This window comes from Alligator mississippiensis, chromosome 4 (assembly GCF_030867095.1).
Source record: "Alligator mississippiensis isolate rAllMis1 chromosome 4, rAllMis1, whole genome shotgun sequence".
NCBI classification, from domain to species: Eukaryota; Metazoa; Chordata; order Crocodylia; family Alligatoridae; genus Alligator; species Alligator mississippiensis.
In genome coordinates, this window is record NC_081827.1 from 108,196,023 (window position 1) to 108,210,327 (window position 14,305).

Sequence of the window (14,305 nt, forward strand, 5' to 3'; positions counted from 1 at the left end):
ATCCATATTTTATATACATCCCCAGAGACACCAAGCCAGCTACCAGGGGATGCAATCATGTTCTCAGAACAATGAATGCAGCTTAAATTAGGCCCAGTTATGGTGTACCCAAGATTCACTTTCCTGAGATAATTCAACAGGAGTATATATTATCCATTAACCTCCTGGATCCCTCTGTCTAGGAGACAGCCTAGAACTGTCCAACACTATCATAAAGAACTTTTTTCTGGCCATGGACAGGGGATGCTTCTTCTCAGCTGATAGCACAAGATCCCTCTACAAACTTTTTGGCACTACTAGCCACACCATGCTGAATACACATGTAGAAAACTGCCAGAGTAAATTGGGCATCAGTAGATTAGATCCAAATCATTCCTATCTGCCACATCCGAGAGAGACATGATAGGAATGACAGACATCTAGTCATCATTATCCAGGTACACGTGATGTGGAGTTTCACAAGGCTCAATGCTTTCTCTCATCCTACAAGAGATAATACAGGAAGATAGTGAACCACTTCAGACATCATCTTGCGGACAACTATATCGCTCTCTCTCTGCTGATTTAGCCTCTGCCATCACCAATGCCCAGAGGAACGGGTAAGCAGATGGTTAAAATGTAGCAGGCTTGATTTCAACTTAGGGAAAATAAACATGATTTTAATCAGAAGGGGGGGAAATGCACTAAGGAACTAAAAGCCAGTGTTCTTATATCACCATCATTTTAGACTGTCAGACCATAAATCATTCTTGTAATATGAACCCTCAGAGTCATCCTCCATTCATTACTATTTTATGACATGCAAAGTGCCACAGTGGTGGATATTTTCCTCTCTCTGACCAGGAGATAGTGTCATTCTCTCTCAGACAAGGATCAGCCACAGAGATTCATGATGACCTTTGCTTCCTGCAGCTTATTTTCCCCTAAGGCTGAGCACAACTGCCACAAGAAGGCTGCTAACTGGAGTAAGCCAAATGTCTTATTAAACAGAAACTGGCAAAGATATTCCACCTCTGCTCTGAGGATTGCATTCTTCTCTGCCTCGGTTCAATACCAAATGTAAAGTCCTGGCCTAGTACACAAAACTCTGTGAAGTGTTTCACCACCTCATCCTATGCAACCTTCAAAGATAACTGTGGTCAACTGATGTGATATAGTGGGGAAGCACCAGGTTTATCCCATCAGGAACAGGAGGCCACGTATTCCTAGCAGCGATGCCTGCACTAAAAAATGTTTTTTTTGGATAAAGCTTTTTGGCAGGAATATCTTAGAGGCACATTTGTAACTTTTGTATATGCTGGTATTTAACACGCACAAGTATCTCCAAGTTTCTTGGGAAAAAAATGAATGGGGGGCATGGGACACTTTGGGAACTATTTACACTTACATTATTGCTCAGGTTGAAATAATAGTACACTGGAAACACCAAGGGTGGACAGAAATTATCACAAAATACCTAGCAGTCATTATTTCCACTTGAGATAATATGCCAGGAAAGCAAAGCGCAATTCTAACCCTATTAAAACAACAATGCAGAACTCAAAGCTAATCTGGGATTCAAAGAAAAGTGGGATTACTAACAGCGACCCTTTTTAGCATCAAGAGGTTAATTATAGCTGGGAGACAGGGCAGAAGGTGCATATTTTTCTAGTTTTTACTTCTTGAAGTTTTAAAAATGGATATTTCTTGCACAGATGTGGAGTGGAAGATGTTAATCCATAGTCACAGTATTTTGCCAACTTGTCTTAATTTTCCTTTAAATTTTGATAAACACTTCATTGTTTTATGGTAAAAAAAGCCAAACATAACAACAACACTCCCCCCATCCTTAAAACAACACAAATAAGAGGTATGTAAAGCCAAACAATTTTAAAAAGTACTTCCCCCTGGCCCTTCAGTGTTATTTTTGTCAGAAAAGAGAGATATTTCCCTTGGCATGGCCACCAGCAATACCCTCCAGAATATACATTGGAAAGAAAGATAATTCCTTTCTACATGTAAAAAAAGATGGTAATCCAAAATCTCAGAACTAAACTGGGGTACAGGGTTGCACTGCTATGAGCCGTAGATCAATCTAAACACACCTAAAGGCCCACCTTCTCCCCCATGCCCCACTGTGATCCCAGTCATCCCAAGAGCAACTTGCTGCAGGTACCATCAGTATGCCAACTCAACTGGGCAAAAGTATGTGGGAGGTTGTTCTCCACAATCACTCCTCGGCTCTGGAACTCCCTCCCTCCTGAGACTTGTCAACCGGGACATCTTTTTGGAAGTGCTGCCAAGACCTTTCTGTTAAGGCAAGCATTCAGCAAACAAAACTAGGCCAACAGTTGTTTTATTTTGTTAGTTTGTTTTATTTATTCTAGCAGCCCTTTAAGTAAAGTTTCTCTTACTGTAAGCTGCCCTGAGCCTTTGTTGGGAAGGGTGGCACATAAAATCATATAAATAAAATCAATACATAAATTAACATTTCATACCCATCATTAGTAGTTAATATTCCTGCCTCCTCCCAACCCCGCCTCCCCACACACAAACATAAGAAATGAAGCAATGGTGCCTTACCCACAAACAGGTCCATTTTCCTTTATCAGCTGTGTGTGCTTTTCCCAAAAGCCCTGAAAAAAAAATTATACACATCATCATCAGTATTTGGCATTGCCAGGACATTCAAGATCATAAAATTCAGCATTTCCAGTATCAACCATATCTACTAACCCTCTTAAACCTCAATTCATGTTAGTATCTCAGAATTTTAGCTTTTTCTTTTGGAAGAAAGGAAATTTCTAGCAATTATGGTTGTAGAAAACATCTGATAGGCTCAAAAAAGCAAATAAAAGAATAGAGCTTCATAATTTTAAGGCTATTTCATCCATGGGGGGGGGAAGCGAGGGGGGCTGACAATTTTTATATGTTTGTGATCAGAAAGACGGACAATGAAGAAATTAATCAAGAGTAGGTACACAACTTACTCTACACAGAAGAGAAACAAAGGCGTGTGTAGACAAAACAGGAGCCCTAAATTGAAGTGGCGGGTTTTAAAAAACACCGCTTCAATTTAAGGCTGATTAAATCCCTGTGTCATGCACACACCCCGCTGACTTACCTGCCAGGGAGGGAGGGCAAGCTGTTGGAGGGCAGAGCAGTCCCTGGGCTGCGGGAGGGGCTGGTGCTTCCCTCCGTGGCAGCTGCAGCCCCCACCCCAGGCGGCACCTGCCCGCAGGCACCCAGCTCGGGCAGTCCCAGGAGGCACCACAGCCACAGAGGGAGGCACCAGGCCCCCGCACAGTTCAGGCAAGCAGGCAGGCTCCAAGGGTGGGGCAGGGGAGATCAGGCTGTCCGTTTTTCGTGGGTGGAGCTGCTTTCCCCAGCTGCTGCCAGGCTGCCTGCAGAGCCATGGAGCTGCACGGAGCCCGGTGCTTCGCTCCACGGCTGTAGGGGCATGCAAACACCAACACCATTAAAGCGGTGCAAAAGCATCTACCCCACTTTAAAAAAAAGTGTCATGTGCACACACCTAAAGGAAGCAAAATGTATGAAAAAAAATAAAACTTTAACCTACTAAAAAAAAAATTCTGCTTGGTTTGAATTTTTACATGAGGCAGTCACTTGGGATAAACCAGGGAAAAAATAACTGCTTTATTTTGACAGACTTTTAGAATTTTTTTACTATTTGTATTTCACTCTAGTAATTGAAGAAAATTGGTACCCTTTTAAAATGAAGAAATCTGTCACTGTACTAAATTGTTTCTGTCCTATACACATACAACTTGAATTTGCCGAGAGGAGACACGTAGAGTATATCCCAACAGTGAATAAATAAAGATCTCTTCTTTTACTATGACAAAACCATAACAGTCAGACTATCATACAGTACTGCATTTGTAACCTGGGGGATGAAACAAGTTTAACGTGGTTAGTTTGCATTTCTTCTAACCCATAAGCAAAACTGCCACCCACTTCCACAGTGGTTTCTCCATTTCTCAACAAAGATTATCTAGCAAAGTGGTGTATGAATGTTCTATATTAAGACTTAATTACTTTTACAATATACTACAGAACATTAACTAAAACAATATGAAGTATTATAAATAATTAAAATTAAACTATAGCTAGTATAAATGGCCAAAAGACACTGCAATGCAGTAACTGTACTTTTTGTTGCTTTTTCTACCTAGTTAAAAAAAATCTGGTAAGTGGTAATGGATCTCCCATTTATCACTGCAAACTGGTGAGCTATTTTCTATTGTATATAAAAGAAGTTTTAGGGGTTTTATTCTTAAAGTAAAATACTTTTTTTTTTTTTTAACACCATGGGTTTTTAAACATGGCTTTATTGGGGTTTTTTTTATTAGTTTGAGACTAGTTCTTCTCATTTGTTTTATAATTATCTAACATTAGAAAGATAAAATGAAAATGGCTTTGGATATTACAAAAGAAGATGAGAGGGGATAAAATGCAGAAAGGCAAAATTTAGGCTTAATATTTCAAAAAGGGAGCTCTATTGACATGTAAGCTGATTTCCAAAGTAAATGGGGGAAAGCCCTTTTAAAAACTAGAAGGGGCAAAACATTATTAATAGGAACAATCCTGCATCATTGAGAATACAGAGCACATGACCCAAAAGACATTTTTATATTCTGTGGGTGAAATCAATGGCATGTCAATTAACATCAATGGAAGGCTGTCACCAACTGCAATGAATATAACCATTTCATCCTTCTTAAAATACTGCACTCTGCCTTCAATGACTGGTATAAAGGAAACACTAGGTCTATTTCTCCCTTGCCTCGGCACATTTAAACCTATGCAAAGTGGTTCAGATTGCATAAAGCAGACAGTGTATATCAGTCAGTCTCAGAGACTCTAAGCAGCCAAACACAATTTAAAAAAATATATAGTAGTTTTGAGTCCAAGCAACATAAGACAGATCCCAATGGAACCAGTGCTCTCCGACACCAAGTGCTAAAGTGTAAAATTCTACTAACTGTGTACAAGGTAAAACAACCACATGAAGTGAAAGGCAGTGCAGAATCAAAACCATAATCTAGTCTCACCAAAACAATTATAAGGTGTACCCAAAAATAGATTGAAAATTTTTTAATAGATCAATTAAATATAGATGTGGAAGCTTTGTTCTGGAACACAGATGCTCACACACATACACAATTGCTGTACTACACAATCAGTTACATTCTGGTGAGAAATCAGGATACTCACATTTACAAGCCCATCTTTTAAAATAAACGGGGGGAAAAAAAGACAACTTTCAAGAAAGCAAGTTTCTTCAAAACATTTTGATGTCATATATCTTGACTTCAAAAAAGCCTTCGATCTGGTTTCCCATAATTACCTCTTGGAGAAACTGGCCAATTGTCGCCTTGGGTCCTCCACGATCCACTGGCTGGAAAATTGGCTCCGGGGTCGGACCCAGAGGGTAGTAATTGATGGAAGTCACTCATCGTGGTGTCCTGTGACCAGTGGGGTCCCCCAAAGCTCTGTCCTTGGACCCATACTGTACAACATCTTCATTAATGATGTGGACACTGGAGTCAGAAGCGGACTAGCCAAGTTCGCCGATGACACCAAACTTTGGGGCAAAGCATACACACCAGAAGACAGGCGGGTGATCCAGGCTGACCTGGACAGGCTCAGCAAATGGGCGGACGAGAATCTGATGGTGTACAACGCCGATAAATGCAAGGTTCTCCACCTTGGGAAGAAAAACCTGCAGCATCCTTATAGGCTCGGCAGTGCTATGTTGGCTAGCACTATGGAAGAAAGAGACTTGGGGGTCATCATTGACCACAAGATGAACATGAGCCTGCAGTGCGATGCTGCGGCTAGTAAAGCAACCAAAACGCTGGCTTGCATCCATAGATGCTTCTCAAGCATATCCCAGGACATCATTCTCCCCTTGTACTCGGCCTTAGTGAGGCCGCAGCTAGAGTACTGCATCCAGTTTTGGGCTCTACAATTCAAAAAGGATGTGGAGAAGCTTGAGAGAGTCCAGAGAAGAGCCACGCGCATGATCAGAGGTCAGGGAAGCAGACCCTACGATGACAGGCTGAGAGCCCTGGGGCTCTTTAGCCTGGAAAAGTGCAGGCTCAGGGGTGATCTGATGGCCACCTATAAGTTTATCGGGGTGACCACCAGTATCTGGGGGAACGTTTGTTCACCAGAGCGCCCCTAGGGATGACGACTAGGTCGAATGGTCATAAACTACTACAAGACCGTTTCAGGCTGGACATAAGGAAGAATTTCTTTACTATCCGAGCCCCCAAGGTCTCGAACAGCCTGCCACCGGAGGTGGTTCAAACGCCTTCATTGAACACCTTCAAGAGCAAATTGGATGCTTATCTTGCTGGGATCCTATGACCCCAGCTGACTTCCTGCCCTTTGGGCGGGGGGCTGGACTCGATGGTCTTCCGAGGTCCCTTCCAGCCCTAATGTCTATGAAATTAACATATCTTATTGATACTCAAGAATAGAGGGGAGTAAATCAGAATACATTCTTAATCACAAACCTTGATCACAGAATAATCCAGTGCTTTTGGAGAGATTCACCTGAGATTTGTTCTGGCTTCTGCCGATATAAACCAAGGCATTGACTCCTCAGTTGTATAAATCCTTCTGTCTAGAAGAGGCTGTGATAATGTAAAAGTTGGCTGCAACCTCCTTGCCACTTGTGCAAAAGGCCACAGAGAAAGTGCTGGCTGGGTCATCAAGGGATGACCACGACCCAGCCAGAGCCACCACCAGCAGGGCTCCAAGGAGCATAACTGCCATCAAATGGCAGAAATTACAGAAACACGGTCTTCTTTCCCTTACTGCCTAAAGCACATTGAATTCTGCAAGGGAATTTACAACTTCTTTGAACCACCAGAGGTAAATCTCCCCTTGGAGTACTATTGTAGATTTACCTACACTTCTACCTACAAGAACATTCTTTACATATACGGTAACTGATCATCCATAAAAGCATCCTATAAAAGCAGCTGTTTTACAGGCAGAGAATCTGAAACACTAGAGCTACCATTTGGAAGCTGGTCACCGTGAGCTTGTACAAAGATTCAAGGAGGCACATATTAACTTCTGAAGAACCGCACGTGGCTACAGAGCTGCAGGTTGGCCACCCCTGCACTAGAGGCTGTACAGTATGTCAGTCGCAAAGCCAAGATATGAACTCATGTTTCTACCTTCCATAAGCTCAGTGAACTACATATTGTTATAGATCCAGTTTTAGAGATACTGGGGTAGAAGGAAAACAGAACCACTGTAGGTTTCCAGGAATCCCTACAGAAAATGCAAAGCAAAGTATGGCATTTTTAGGTGCTGGCCCTAGCCTCCCCTACCCCAACCAGGGTAACTTGCCACGTGCCAGACCGAGTGCAGGGGTGTTCCCTGGGGATAATTAGCAGCAGCCCCTTGAGTCTATCACTATCTAAAACAGTGGTGTCTCATTGTTTAAAAAAAAGTCAGTCAGTTATGTTTTTAAAGTTAGAAAAGTCATTTCAGCTGGGTCACCAGTCACAAGTAGAAGCTTAAGAAAGAGTTTTTAAATTAAACTTGACCCTTATAATTTGTTACCAAGCCCAATAATGGCTCATTATCAAAGAAATGAACACATGCATTGAAGGAGTCTTTTTTTTTTCCTTGAACAACGCATATTTTGCAGCATCTGGCACAGCACAGCAAAGGAAGCTTAAGTAAGTTAGCAGCCCAATACCCAGAATACTTTTGTTTATCTGGCTTGTGGCTATTTTCCTGCAGGATGCTTGCATTCTCCCCCTGCTCTAATTGTAGGTTATTAAATATATCTGTGTACCAAACAACTCTTCAGAGAGGTCAAAACCTGCTCTCAGGAATACAGGTGCAACACCTCACAAGGCAAACTGGACTCACATGTGTCAATGAGAGCAGAATACTGACACCAGAAACTACTTTGAGCCATTTAATGCCAAGATTAGAGGCTCTGTTGCCCATAAATCAGAGAGGTTCAGCAAGGACACTGTTGACTCAAGTATCTATTTTTAAAATAGATCCCCCCACTCCAAGAAAGCTCTTCCACAATTCCCTCCTCGCTACTAATATTCCACTACTAATTCTCCATACTCCCAAAAGACCTGTCTTAAGAGTCACCTTCTCTCTGTCCAGAGTCAATAAAGTTAGTTTTCAGAAATAGCCGCTAGTGTCAAAGGTGGCAAAACCTCCTGAGGACCGAACTATGTGGTAACTGAGGTAACGCATCAGTCAAGGACCATTAAATGAGCAGTATTTTCTAATTTAAGAATGAAGAAATGGGTAGGTAAAAAAAAACCCCCAAAAATCGAGAATCGGTACCAGCTTCTCCAGTTCGACTGGAGAACAGGTACGAGGCCCTGGCGACCCTGCAGGAGATGGAAGGGGAGGAGAAAACCCTTGGGCAGGAAGAAACACCACATTCTTCACACTCCAAAGAGATCAAGAGATCCAAGAGGACGCAGAGGAGGAGGCGACGAGTGCTCGTCATAGGCGGCTCCATCCTGAGAGGTATGGAAGGGCCCATCTGTCACCAGGACCCCTCAGCACGAGAGGTATGCTGCCTCCCTGGAGCAAAGATTTGGGATGTGACAGAGGTAATCCAGGCCAGGATCAAGCCCACCGATTACTACCCCATGGTCCTAGTCCATGTGGGTACTAATGATGCGGCCAGGAGAACCCCCGATCACCTGATGGCAGACTACAGTGCTCTGGGCGGCGTGCTGAAGGAGTTCGCTGCACAGGTGGTATTTTCTTCCATCCTACCAGTGAACGGACGTGGAAGACGGCAGGAGAACTGCATCCGAGAGACCAAATGGCGGCTTCGGCAGCGGTGTCTCGAGCCAGGCTTCGGCTTCCTGGACAACGACCCGCACATCACGATGAGGGACATGCTCAGCTGGGATGGGCTTCACCTGTCCCCCAAAGGTAAGCGTGTGTTTTCTTCTAGGTTGGCGGATCTCTTCCAGCAGGCTTTAAACTAGGCTCGTCAGGGGGAGGGGAAGATGAGGGCGGGGGAAGCTGTGGACCACCAAACCATGTGGCACCCACAAGGACCCAGCCTGAAAAAAGAGAACATTGGGAACCTGAAAGCCATGGGGAGGCCAGCACTACGGCACAGGTAAGAAACGAGGAGGTAAGAATCAAAGGGCCCCTTGGGACTCGGAGCGGGGGGGCAGCAAAGGCACCAGTCGCAGGGCTCAAGTGCCTATATACTAATGCTAGGAGCATGGGAAACAAGCAGGATGAACTCGCGCTCCTGCTTGCACTAAACACCTATGACTTAGTGGGGCTAACGGAAACCTGGTGGGATTCATCCCATGACTGGGCGGTACATATTGAGGGCTATAGATTGTACAGAAAGGACAGGGTGGGGAAGAAAGGGGAGGGGTTGCGCTCTATGTCAGTGAGCAATATACATCAACCCTCATCAAGACGGAATCCAAGGATGAGGAAGTAGAAGGATTGTGGGTTAGGCTACATGGGGGGCAAGGAGAAAGGGATTTGGTGGTAGGGGTCTGCTACAGACCCCCACATCAAGGGGAAGAAAGAGATTCGGGGCTCCTGAGGCAACTCTCGAAGATCATAAAAGCTAAAGAGGCGGTAGTCATGGGGGACCTAAACTACCTGGACATCTGCTGGGAGTCACAGACAGCAAAGTCCCACCGCTCAAGCAGGTTTCTAACCTGTGTACAGGACCTCCACCTGACACAGGAGGTACACGGTCCCACTAGGGGGAATGCCATACTGGATCTGGTATTGGCAACAGGAGATGACATGGTAGCGGACCTCCAGATCGGTAGCCATCTGGGGGACAGTGATCACCTAATAATAGAATACACCATAAGACGTCGAGTGGGTAAGGTAACGAGTAGGGTGAAAGTACTAGACTTTAGGAAAGCTGATTTCAATGAACTCAGGCGATTAGTCAAGGACGCACTGCAGAGTAGGAGATTTGAAGAAATGGAAGCCCAAGAAGGGCGGCTGTGCCTTAAGGAAACGATCCTTCGGGCTCAAAGCAAGACGATCCCCGAGCGAGGCAAAAGAGGGAAAGGGGCCAGGAGGCTTCCCTGGCTGACCAGAGAAATCCAAGGCAGCCTAAGGGACAAAAGGGGAGCACATAAAAAGTGGAAACAGGGGGAGATCACCAAAGATGAATATACCTCCTCTGCTCGTGCTTGTAGGGAAGCAGTTAGGCAGGCCAAAGCTACCATGGAGCTGAGGATGGCCACCCAAGTAAAAGACAACAAGAAATTGTTTTTTAGATATATAGGGAGTAAAAGGAAGGCCCAGGGAGGAATAGGACTCCTGCTAAATGGGCAGAAACAATTGGTGACAGACAGGGGGGACAAGGCTGAACTCCTCAACGAGCTCTTTGCCTCAGTGTTCCTAAGTGAGGGACACGACAAGTCTCTCACTGGGGTTGTAGAGGCAGCAGCAAGGCACCAGACTTCCATACGTAGATCCTGAGATGGTGCAGAGTCACTTGGAAGAACTGGATGCCTTTAAGTCGGCAGGCCCGGATGGGCTCCATCCGAGGGTGCTGAAGGCACTGGCCGACATCACTGCACAGCCACTGGCGGGAATATTTGAACGCTTGTGGCGCACGGGCCAAGTCCCGGAGGACTGGAAAAGGGCCAACGTGGTCCCCATTTTCAAAAAGGGGAGGAAGGAGGACCCGGGCAACTATAGGCCAGTCAGTCTCACCTCCATCCTTGGCAAAGTCTTTGAAAAAATTATCAAGGCTCACATTTGTGAGAGCCCGGCAGGACAAATTATGCTGAGGGGAAATCAGCACAGGTTTGTGGCAGGCAGATCGTGCCTGACCAATCTAGTTTCTTTTTATGACCAGGTGACGAAACGCCTGGACACGGGAGGAGGGGTGGATGTCGTATACTTAGACTTCAGGAAGGCCTTCGATACAGTATCCCACCCCATACTGGTGAACAAGTTAAGAGACTGTGACTTGGATGACTAAACAGTCCGGTGGGTGGTGAATTGGCTAGAGGGTTGCACCCAGAGAGTCATGGTGGATGGGTCAATTTCGACCTGGAAGGGTGTGGGCAGTGGGGTCCCGCAGGGCTCGGTCCTTGGACCAATACTCTTTAATGTCTTCATCAGTGACTTGGACGAGGGAGTGAAATGTACTCTGTCCAAGTTTGCAGATGACACAAAGCTATGGGGAGAAGTGGACATGCCGGAGGGCAGGGAACAGCTGCAGGCAGACCTGGATAGGTTGGACAAGTGGGCAGAAAACAACAGGATGCAGTTCAACAAGGAGAAATGCAAAGTGCTGCACCTAGGGAGGAAAAATGTCCAGCACACCTACAGCCTAGGGAATGACCTGCTGGGTGGCACAGAAGTGGAAAGGGATCTTGGAGTCCTAGTGGACTCCAAGATGAACATGAGTCGGCAGTGTGACGAAGCCATCAAAAAAGCCAATGGCACTTTATCGTGCATCAGCAGATGCATGACGAATAGGTCCAAGGAGGTGATACTTCCCCTCTATCGGGCGCTGGTCAGACCGCAGTTGGAGTACTGCGTGCAATTCTGGGCTCCACACTTCAAGAAGGATGCGGATAACCTGGAGAGGGTCCAGAGAAGGGCCACTCGTATGGTTAAGGGCCTACAGACCAAGCCCTACGAGGAGAGACTAGAGAAACTGGACCTTTTCAGCCTCCACAAGAGAAGGTTGAGAGGCGACCTTGTGGCCGCCTATAAGTTCATCACGGGGGCTCAGAAGGGAATTGGTGAGTATTTATTCACCAAGGCGCCCCCGGGGGTTACAAGAAATAATGGCCACAAGCTAGCAGAGAGCAGATTTAGATTGGACATTAGGAAGAACTTCTTCACAGTTCGAGTGGCCAGGGTCTGGAACGGGCTTCCAAGGGAGGTGGTGCTCTCCCCTACCCTGGGGGTCTTCAAGAGGAGGTTAGATAAGCATCTAGCTGGGGTCATCTGAACCCAGCACTCTTTCCTGCCTATGCAGGGGGTCGGACTCGATGATCTATTGAGGTCCCTTCCGACCCTAACATCTATGAATCTATGAAAAACCTCTCTTCGGTGAAGTGTCATACTGACCAGACGATACAGAGAAGGTCCCTAACCACAGAACATATGAAACATGCAGCACCAGAGGCAACTTCCTTGAGCTACCTTGCCCACGTCTCAGTTTTAAATTACTGAGCTAAACTGCTTTATAAAACAATCCACCAGCTAAAAGGACACAAAAACGTCACCTGCCCAAGGTAAATCAGATGGCTTAAAGAATTGCTGATAGTAAGTGCCTTCTAAGAGGATCTTGCGATTAGGATGCTGACTTGAGACTCAGGAGATCTGCATTTAGTTCCTTGGTCTGCTACAGTCTTCCCTTGTGACCTTGGGCAAATCACTTTGCCATATGTACCTGAATTCTCCCACTTCAAAGTGGTGCTAATTAAAGCACTCCCTATTGTCCAGGACCATGTGAGGGTATCTTACAGACTGTGAGTTGCTCAGATACTGTAAGTGCTGGAGTGGCATACAAATTTCTGATGTAAAATAGGTCAGCTGGTGCAAACTCCAACTCAATTATTTAAGACCAAAACAACCGTTTGAAGGCTGTGGATGATCCATGAGGAGTAAGACAGTGGAACAAGACTGGATTTCATGCCCAATCAAACGTCGGCTTGAGAATGCCAGTTGTGACGTTATCCAATGCCAACACCTGTTCATAAGAAACTGGGCTAATGTTCCTAACTCAATTCACCCAGGCTATAAGAAAGGTCACAACTAAGATAGTTTGGACTCAAACCTGTGACCTAGAAACCAAAAAACTTGGCTTCCTGTCATCCCATGTGCTGTTCAGGCCCTCAGTCACATGGGTATTCTGTTCCACAATGACACTCTTAACTGAACTTTATTTTTTTTTTTAAGTGCATGCATGAGAGAGAGAAAACCCATATATTCCTTTACATCAAATAACAACAAGTCATAGCATTTATAATTAGAATTTTTAAAATGGAGTCTAAGGGAATAAAGTACCCAAATTTGACTGAAATCCATTTCCCTAGGGTGCTTTAAAAATCCCAGGCATAAATGACCTAATGCCCAAATTACCAGTTATGTTTCAAAAGATGAACTAACAACACTTAATTAAAATAGCCTTGGCAGCAGGCTGGAGTTCACTTTTAAGATATGACCCCTGGATGGTGAACCAGCCTGAGAAATAATAATTCCAGAGGAAACGCTAGGAGGCCAGCAGACAGGAAAGGCGGGGAAAGAACAGCATGAAGTTGTATCCAGCCCCTTTCTAAGCCATGTACATAGTTTGTTTTCTTTGATCATCATTCCTAATAGCTGTCCTCTGTGTGTAATTTAGTTTAATTTATGTGTGCGCCTTTTCAGATTTTAAAAAACATATATAGACCTTCTAGATTTATTAAAAGCAAGCTTCTTACCCTTTATAGTTATTAAGAGAGGTTAGCGTGATGTAATTAAGTTAATCCTCATTTGTAAAGGCTAATTAACTGAATGCTAATTGAATCTGCATATGAAAATTAGGACAATGTGTTCTCATTACACAATTTTTAAAAAATTACCTGAACTAAATACCAGGCAAATTGTAAATTTTTTTTTCCTTTTTAGATCTTTATAAAGAACTTAAGGAGGACAGTTCTTTTTTCCATAATACTCCCTTTTCCACATTACATTAATATTAATCTTTGATCTTCCTGAGCAAAGAACTAACTAGCCATAATCCTGAGCAGCTTCTATGCACACACCATTTTGAGAGGATGCATTATATCCTTTGATGCACACGCTTGTCTCATGGAAGAAACAGCCCTTTTTGCTGGGGCAGTGAACATTAGTATCCTTCTTTAAGGCAAAATCAAAATCAATATTACCCAATGGTTTAGGCGGTCTAAGAGGGCTCAGCCAATATCCAATTTTTTAACCCAAAAGCCCAAGCATGTCACCTGTACAACACAGTCAACTCAAAGCTAGATATGACAATTTAACTGTACACTAGACTTTCACCCCAAGATATCTGTGTTCAAAGTCAGAGGGGGAAAGGAGTCTATGGTCATTCTAGTCTCTCTAGGTAGATCGGTTACAAAACCAAGACCCGGTTTAGAACAACTGGCAGACTGCCGATCCTCTAGATCACTCGACAACTGTCGATCCTCTGGATCATGGTGTATGCACAAGAAGTCTATGCAACCATCACACCAAAACCTTCAGTTTGTATGCCTAGGCAAAAGTATGGAAGAGTGGAGGTTGCCCTAAACCTACCATCCCCACTTTA

The 14,305-nt window shown here is 44.4% G+C and overlaps 1 protein-coding gene across 5 annotated transcripts in view; it reads right to left on the reverse strand.

The window, feature by feature from the left end:
* TBXAS1 (thromboxane A synthase 1) overlaps positions 1-14,305 on the reverse strand; it is a 374,873-nt gene that overhangs the window by 240,265 nt on the left and 120,303 nt on the right. For all 5 annotated transcript variants that reach the window (XM_006275179.4, XM_019489677.2, XM_059726452.1 and 2 more), the window contains one exon: positions 2,563-2,615. In XM_006275179.4, the coding sequence (XP_006275241.1) occupies positions 2,563-2,615 (53 nt within the window). The remainder of the gene's footprint in view (positions 1-2,562; positions 2,616-14,305) is intronic.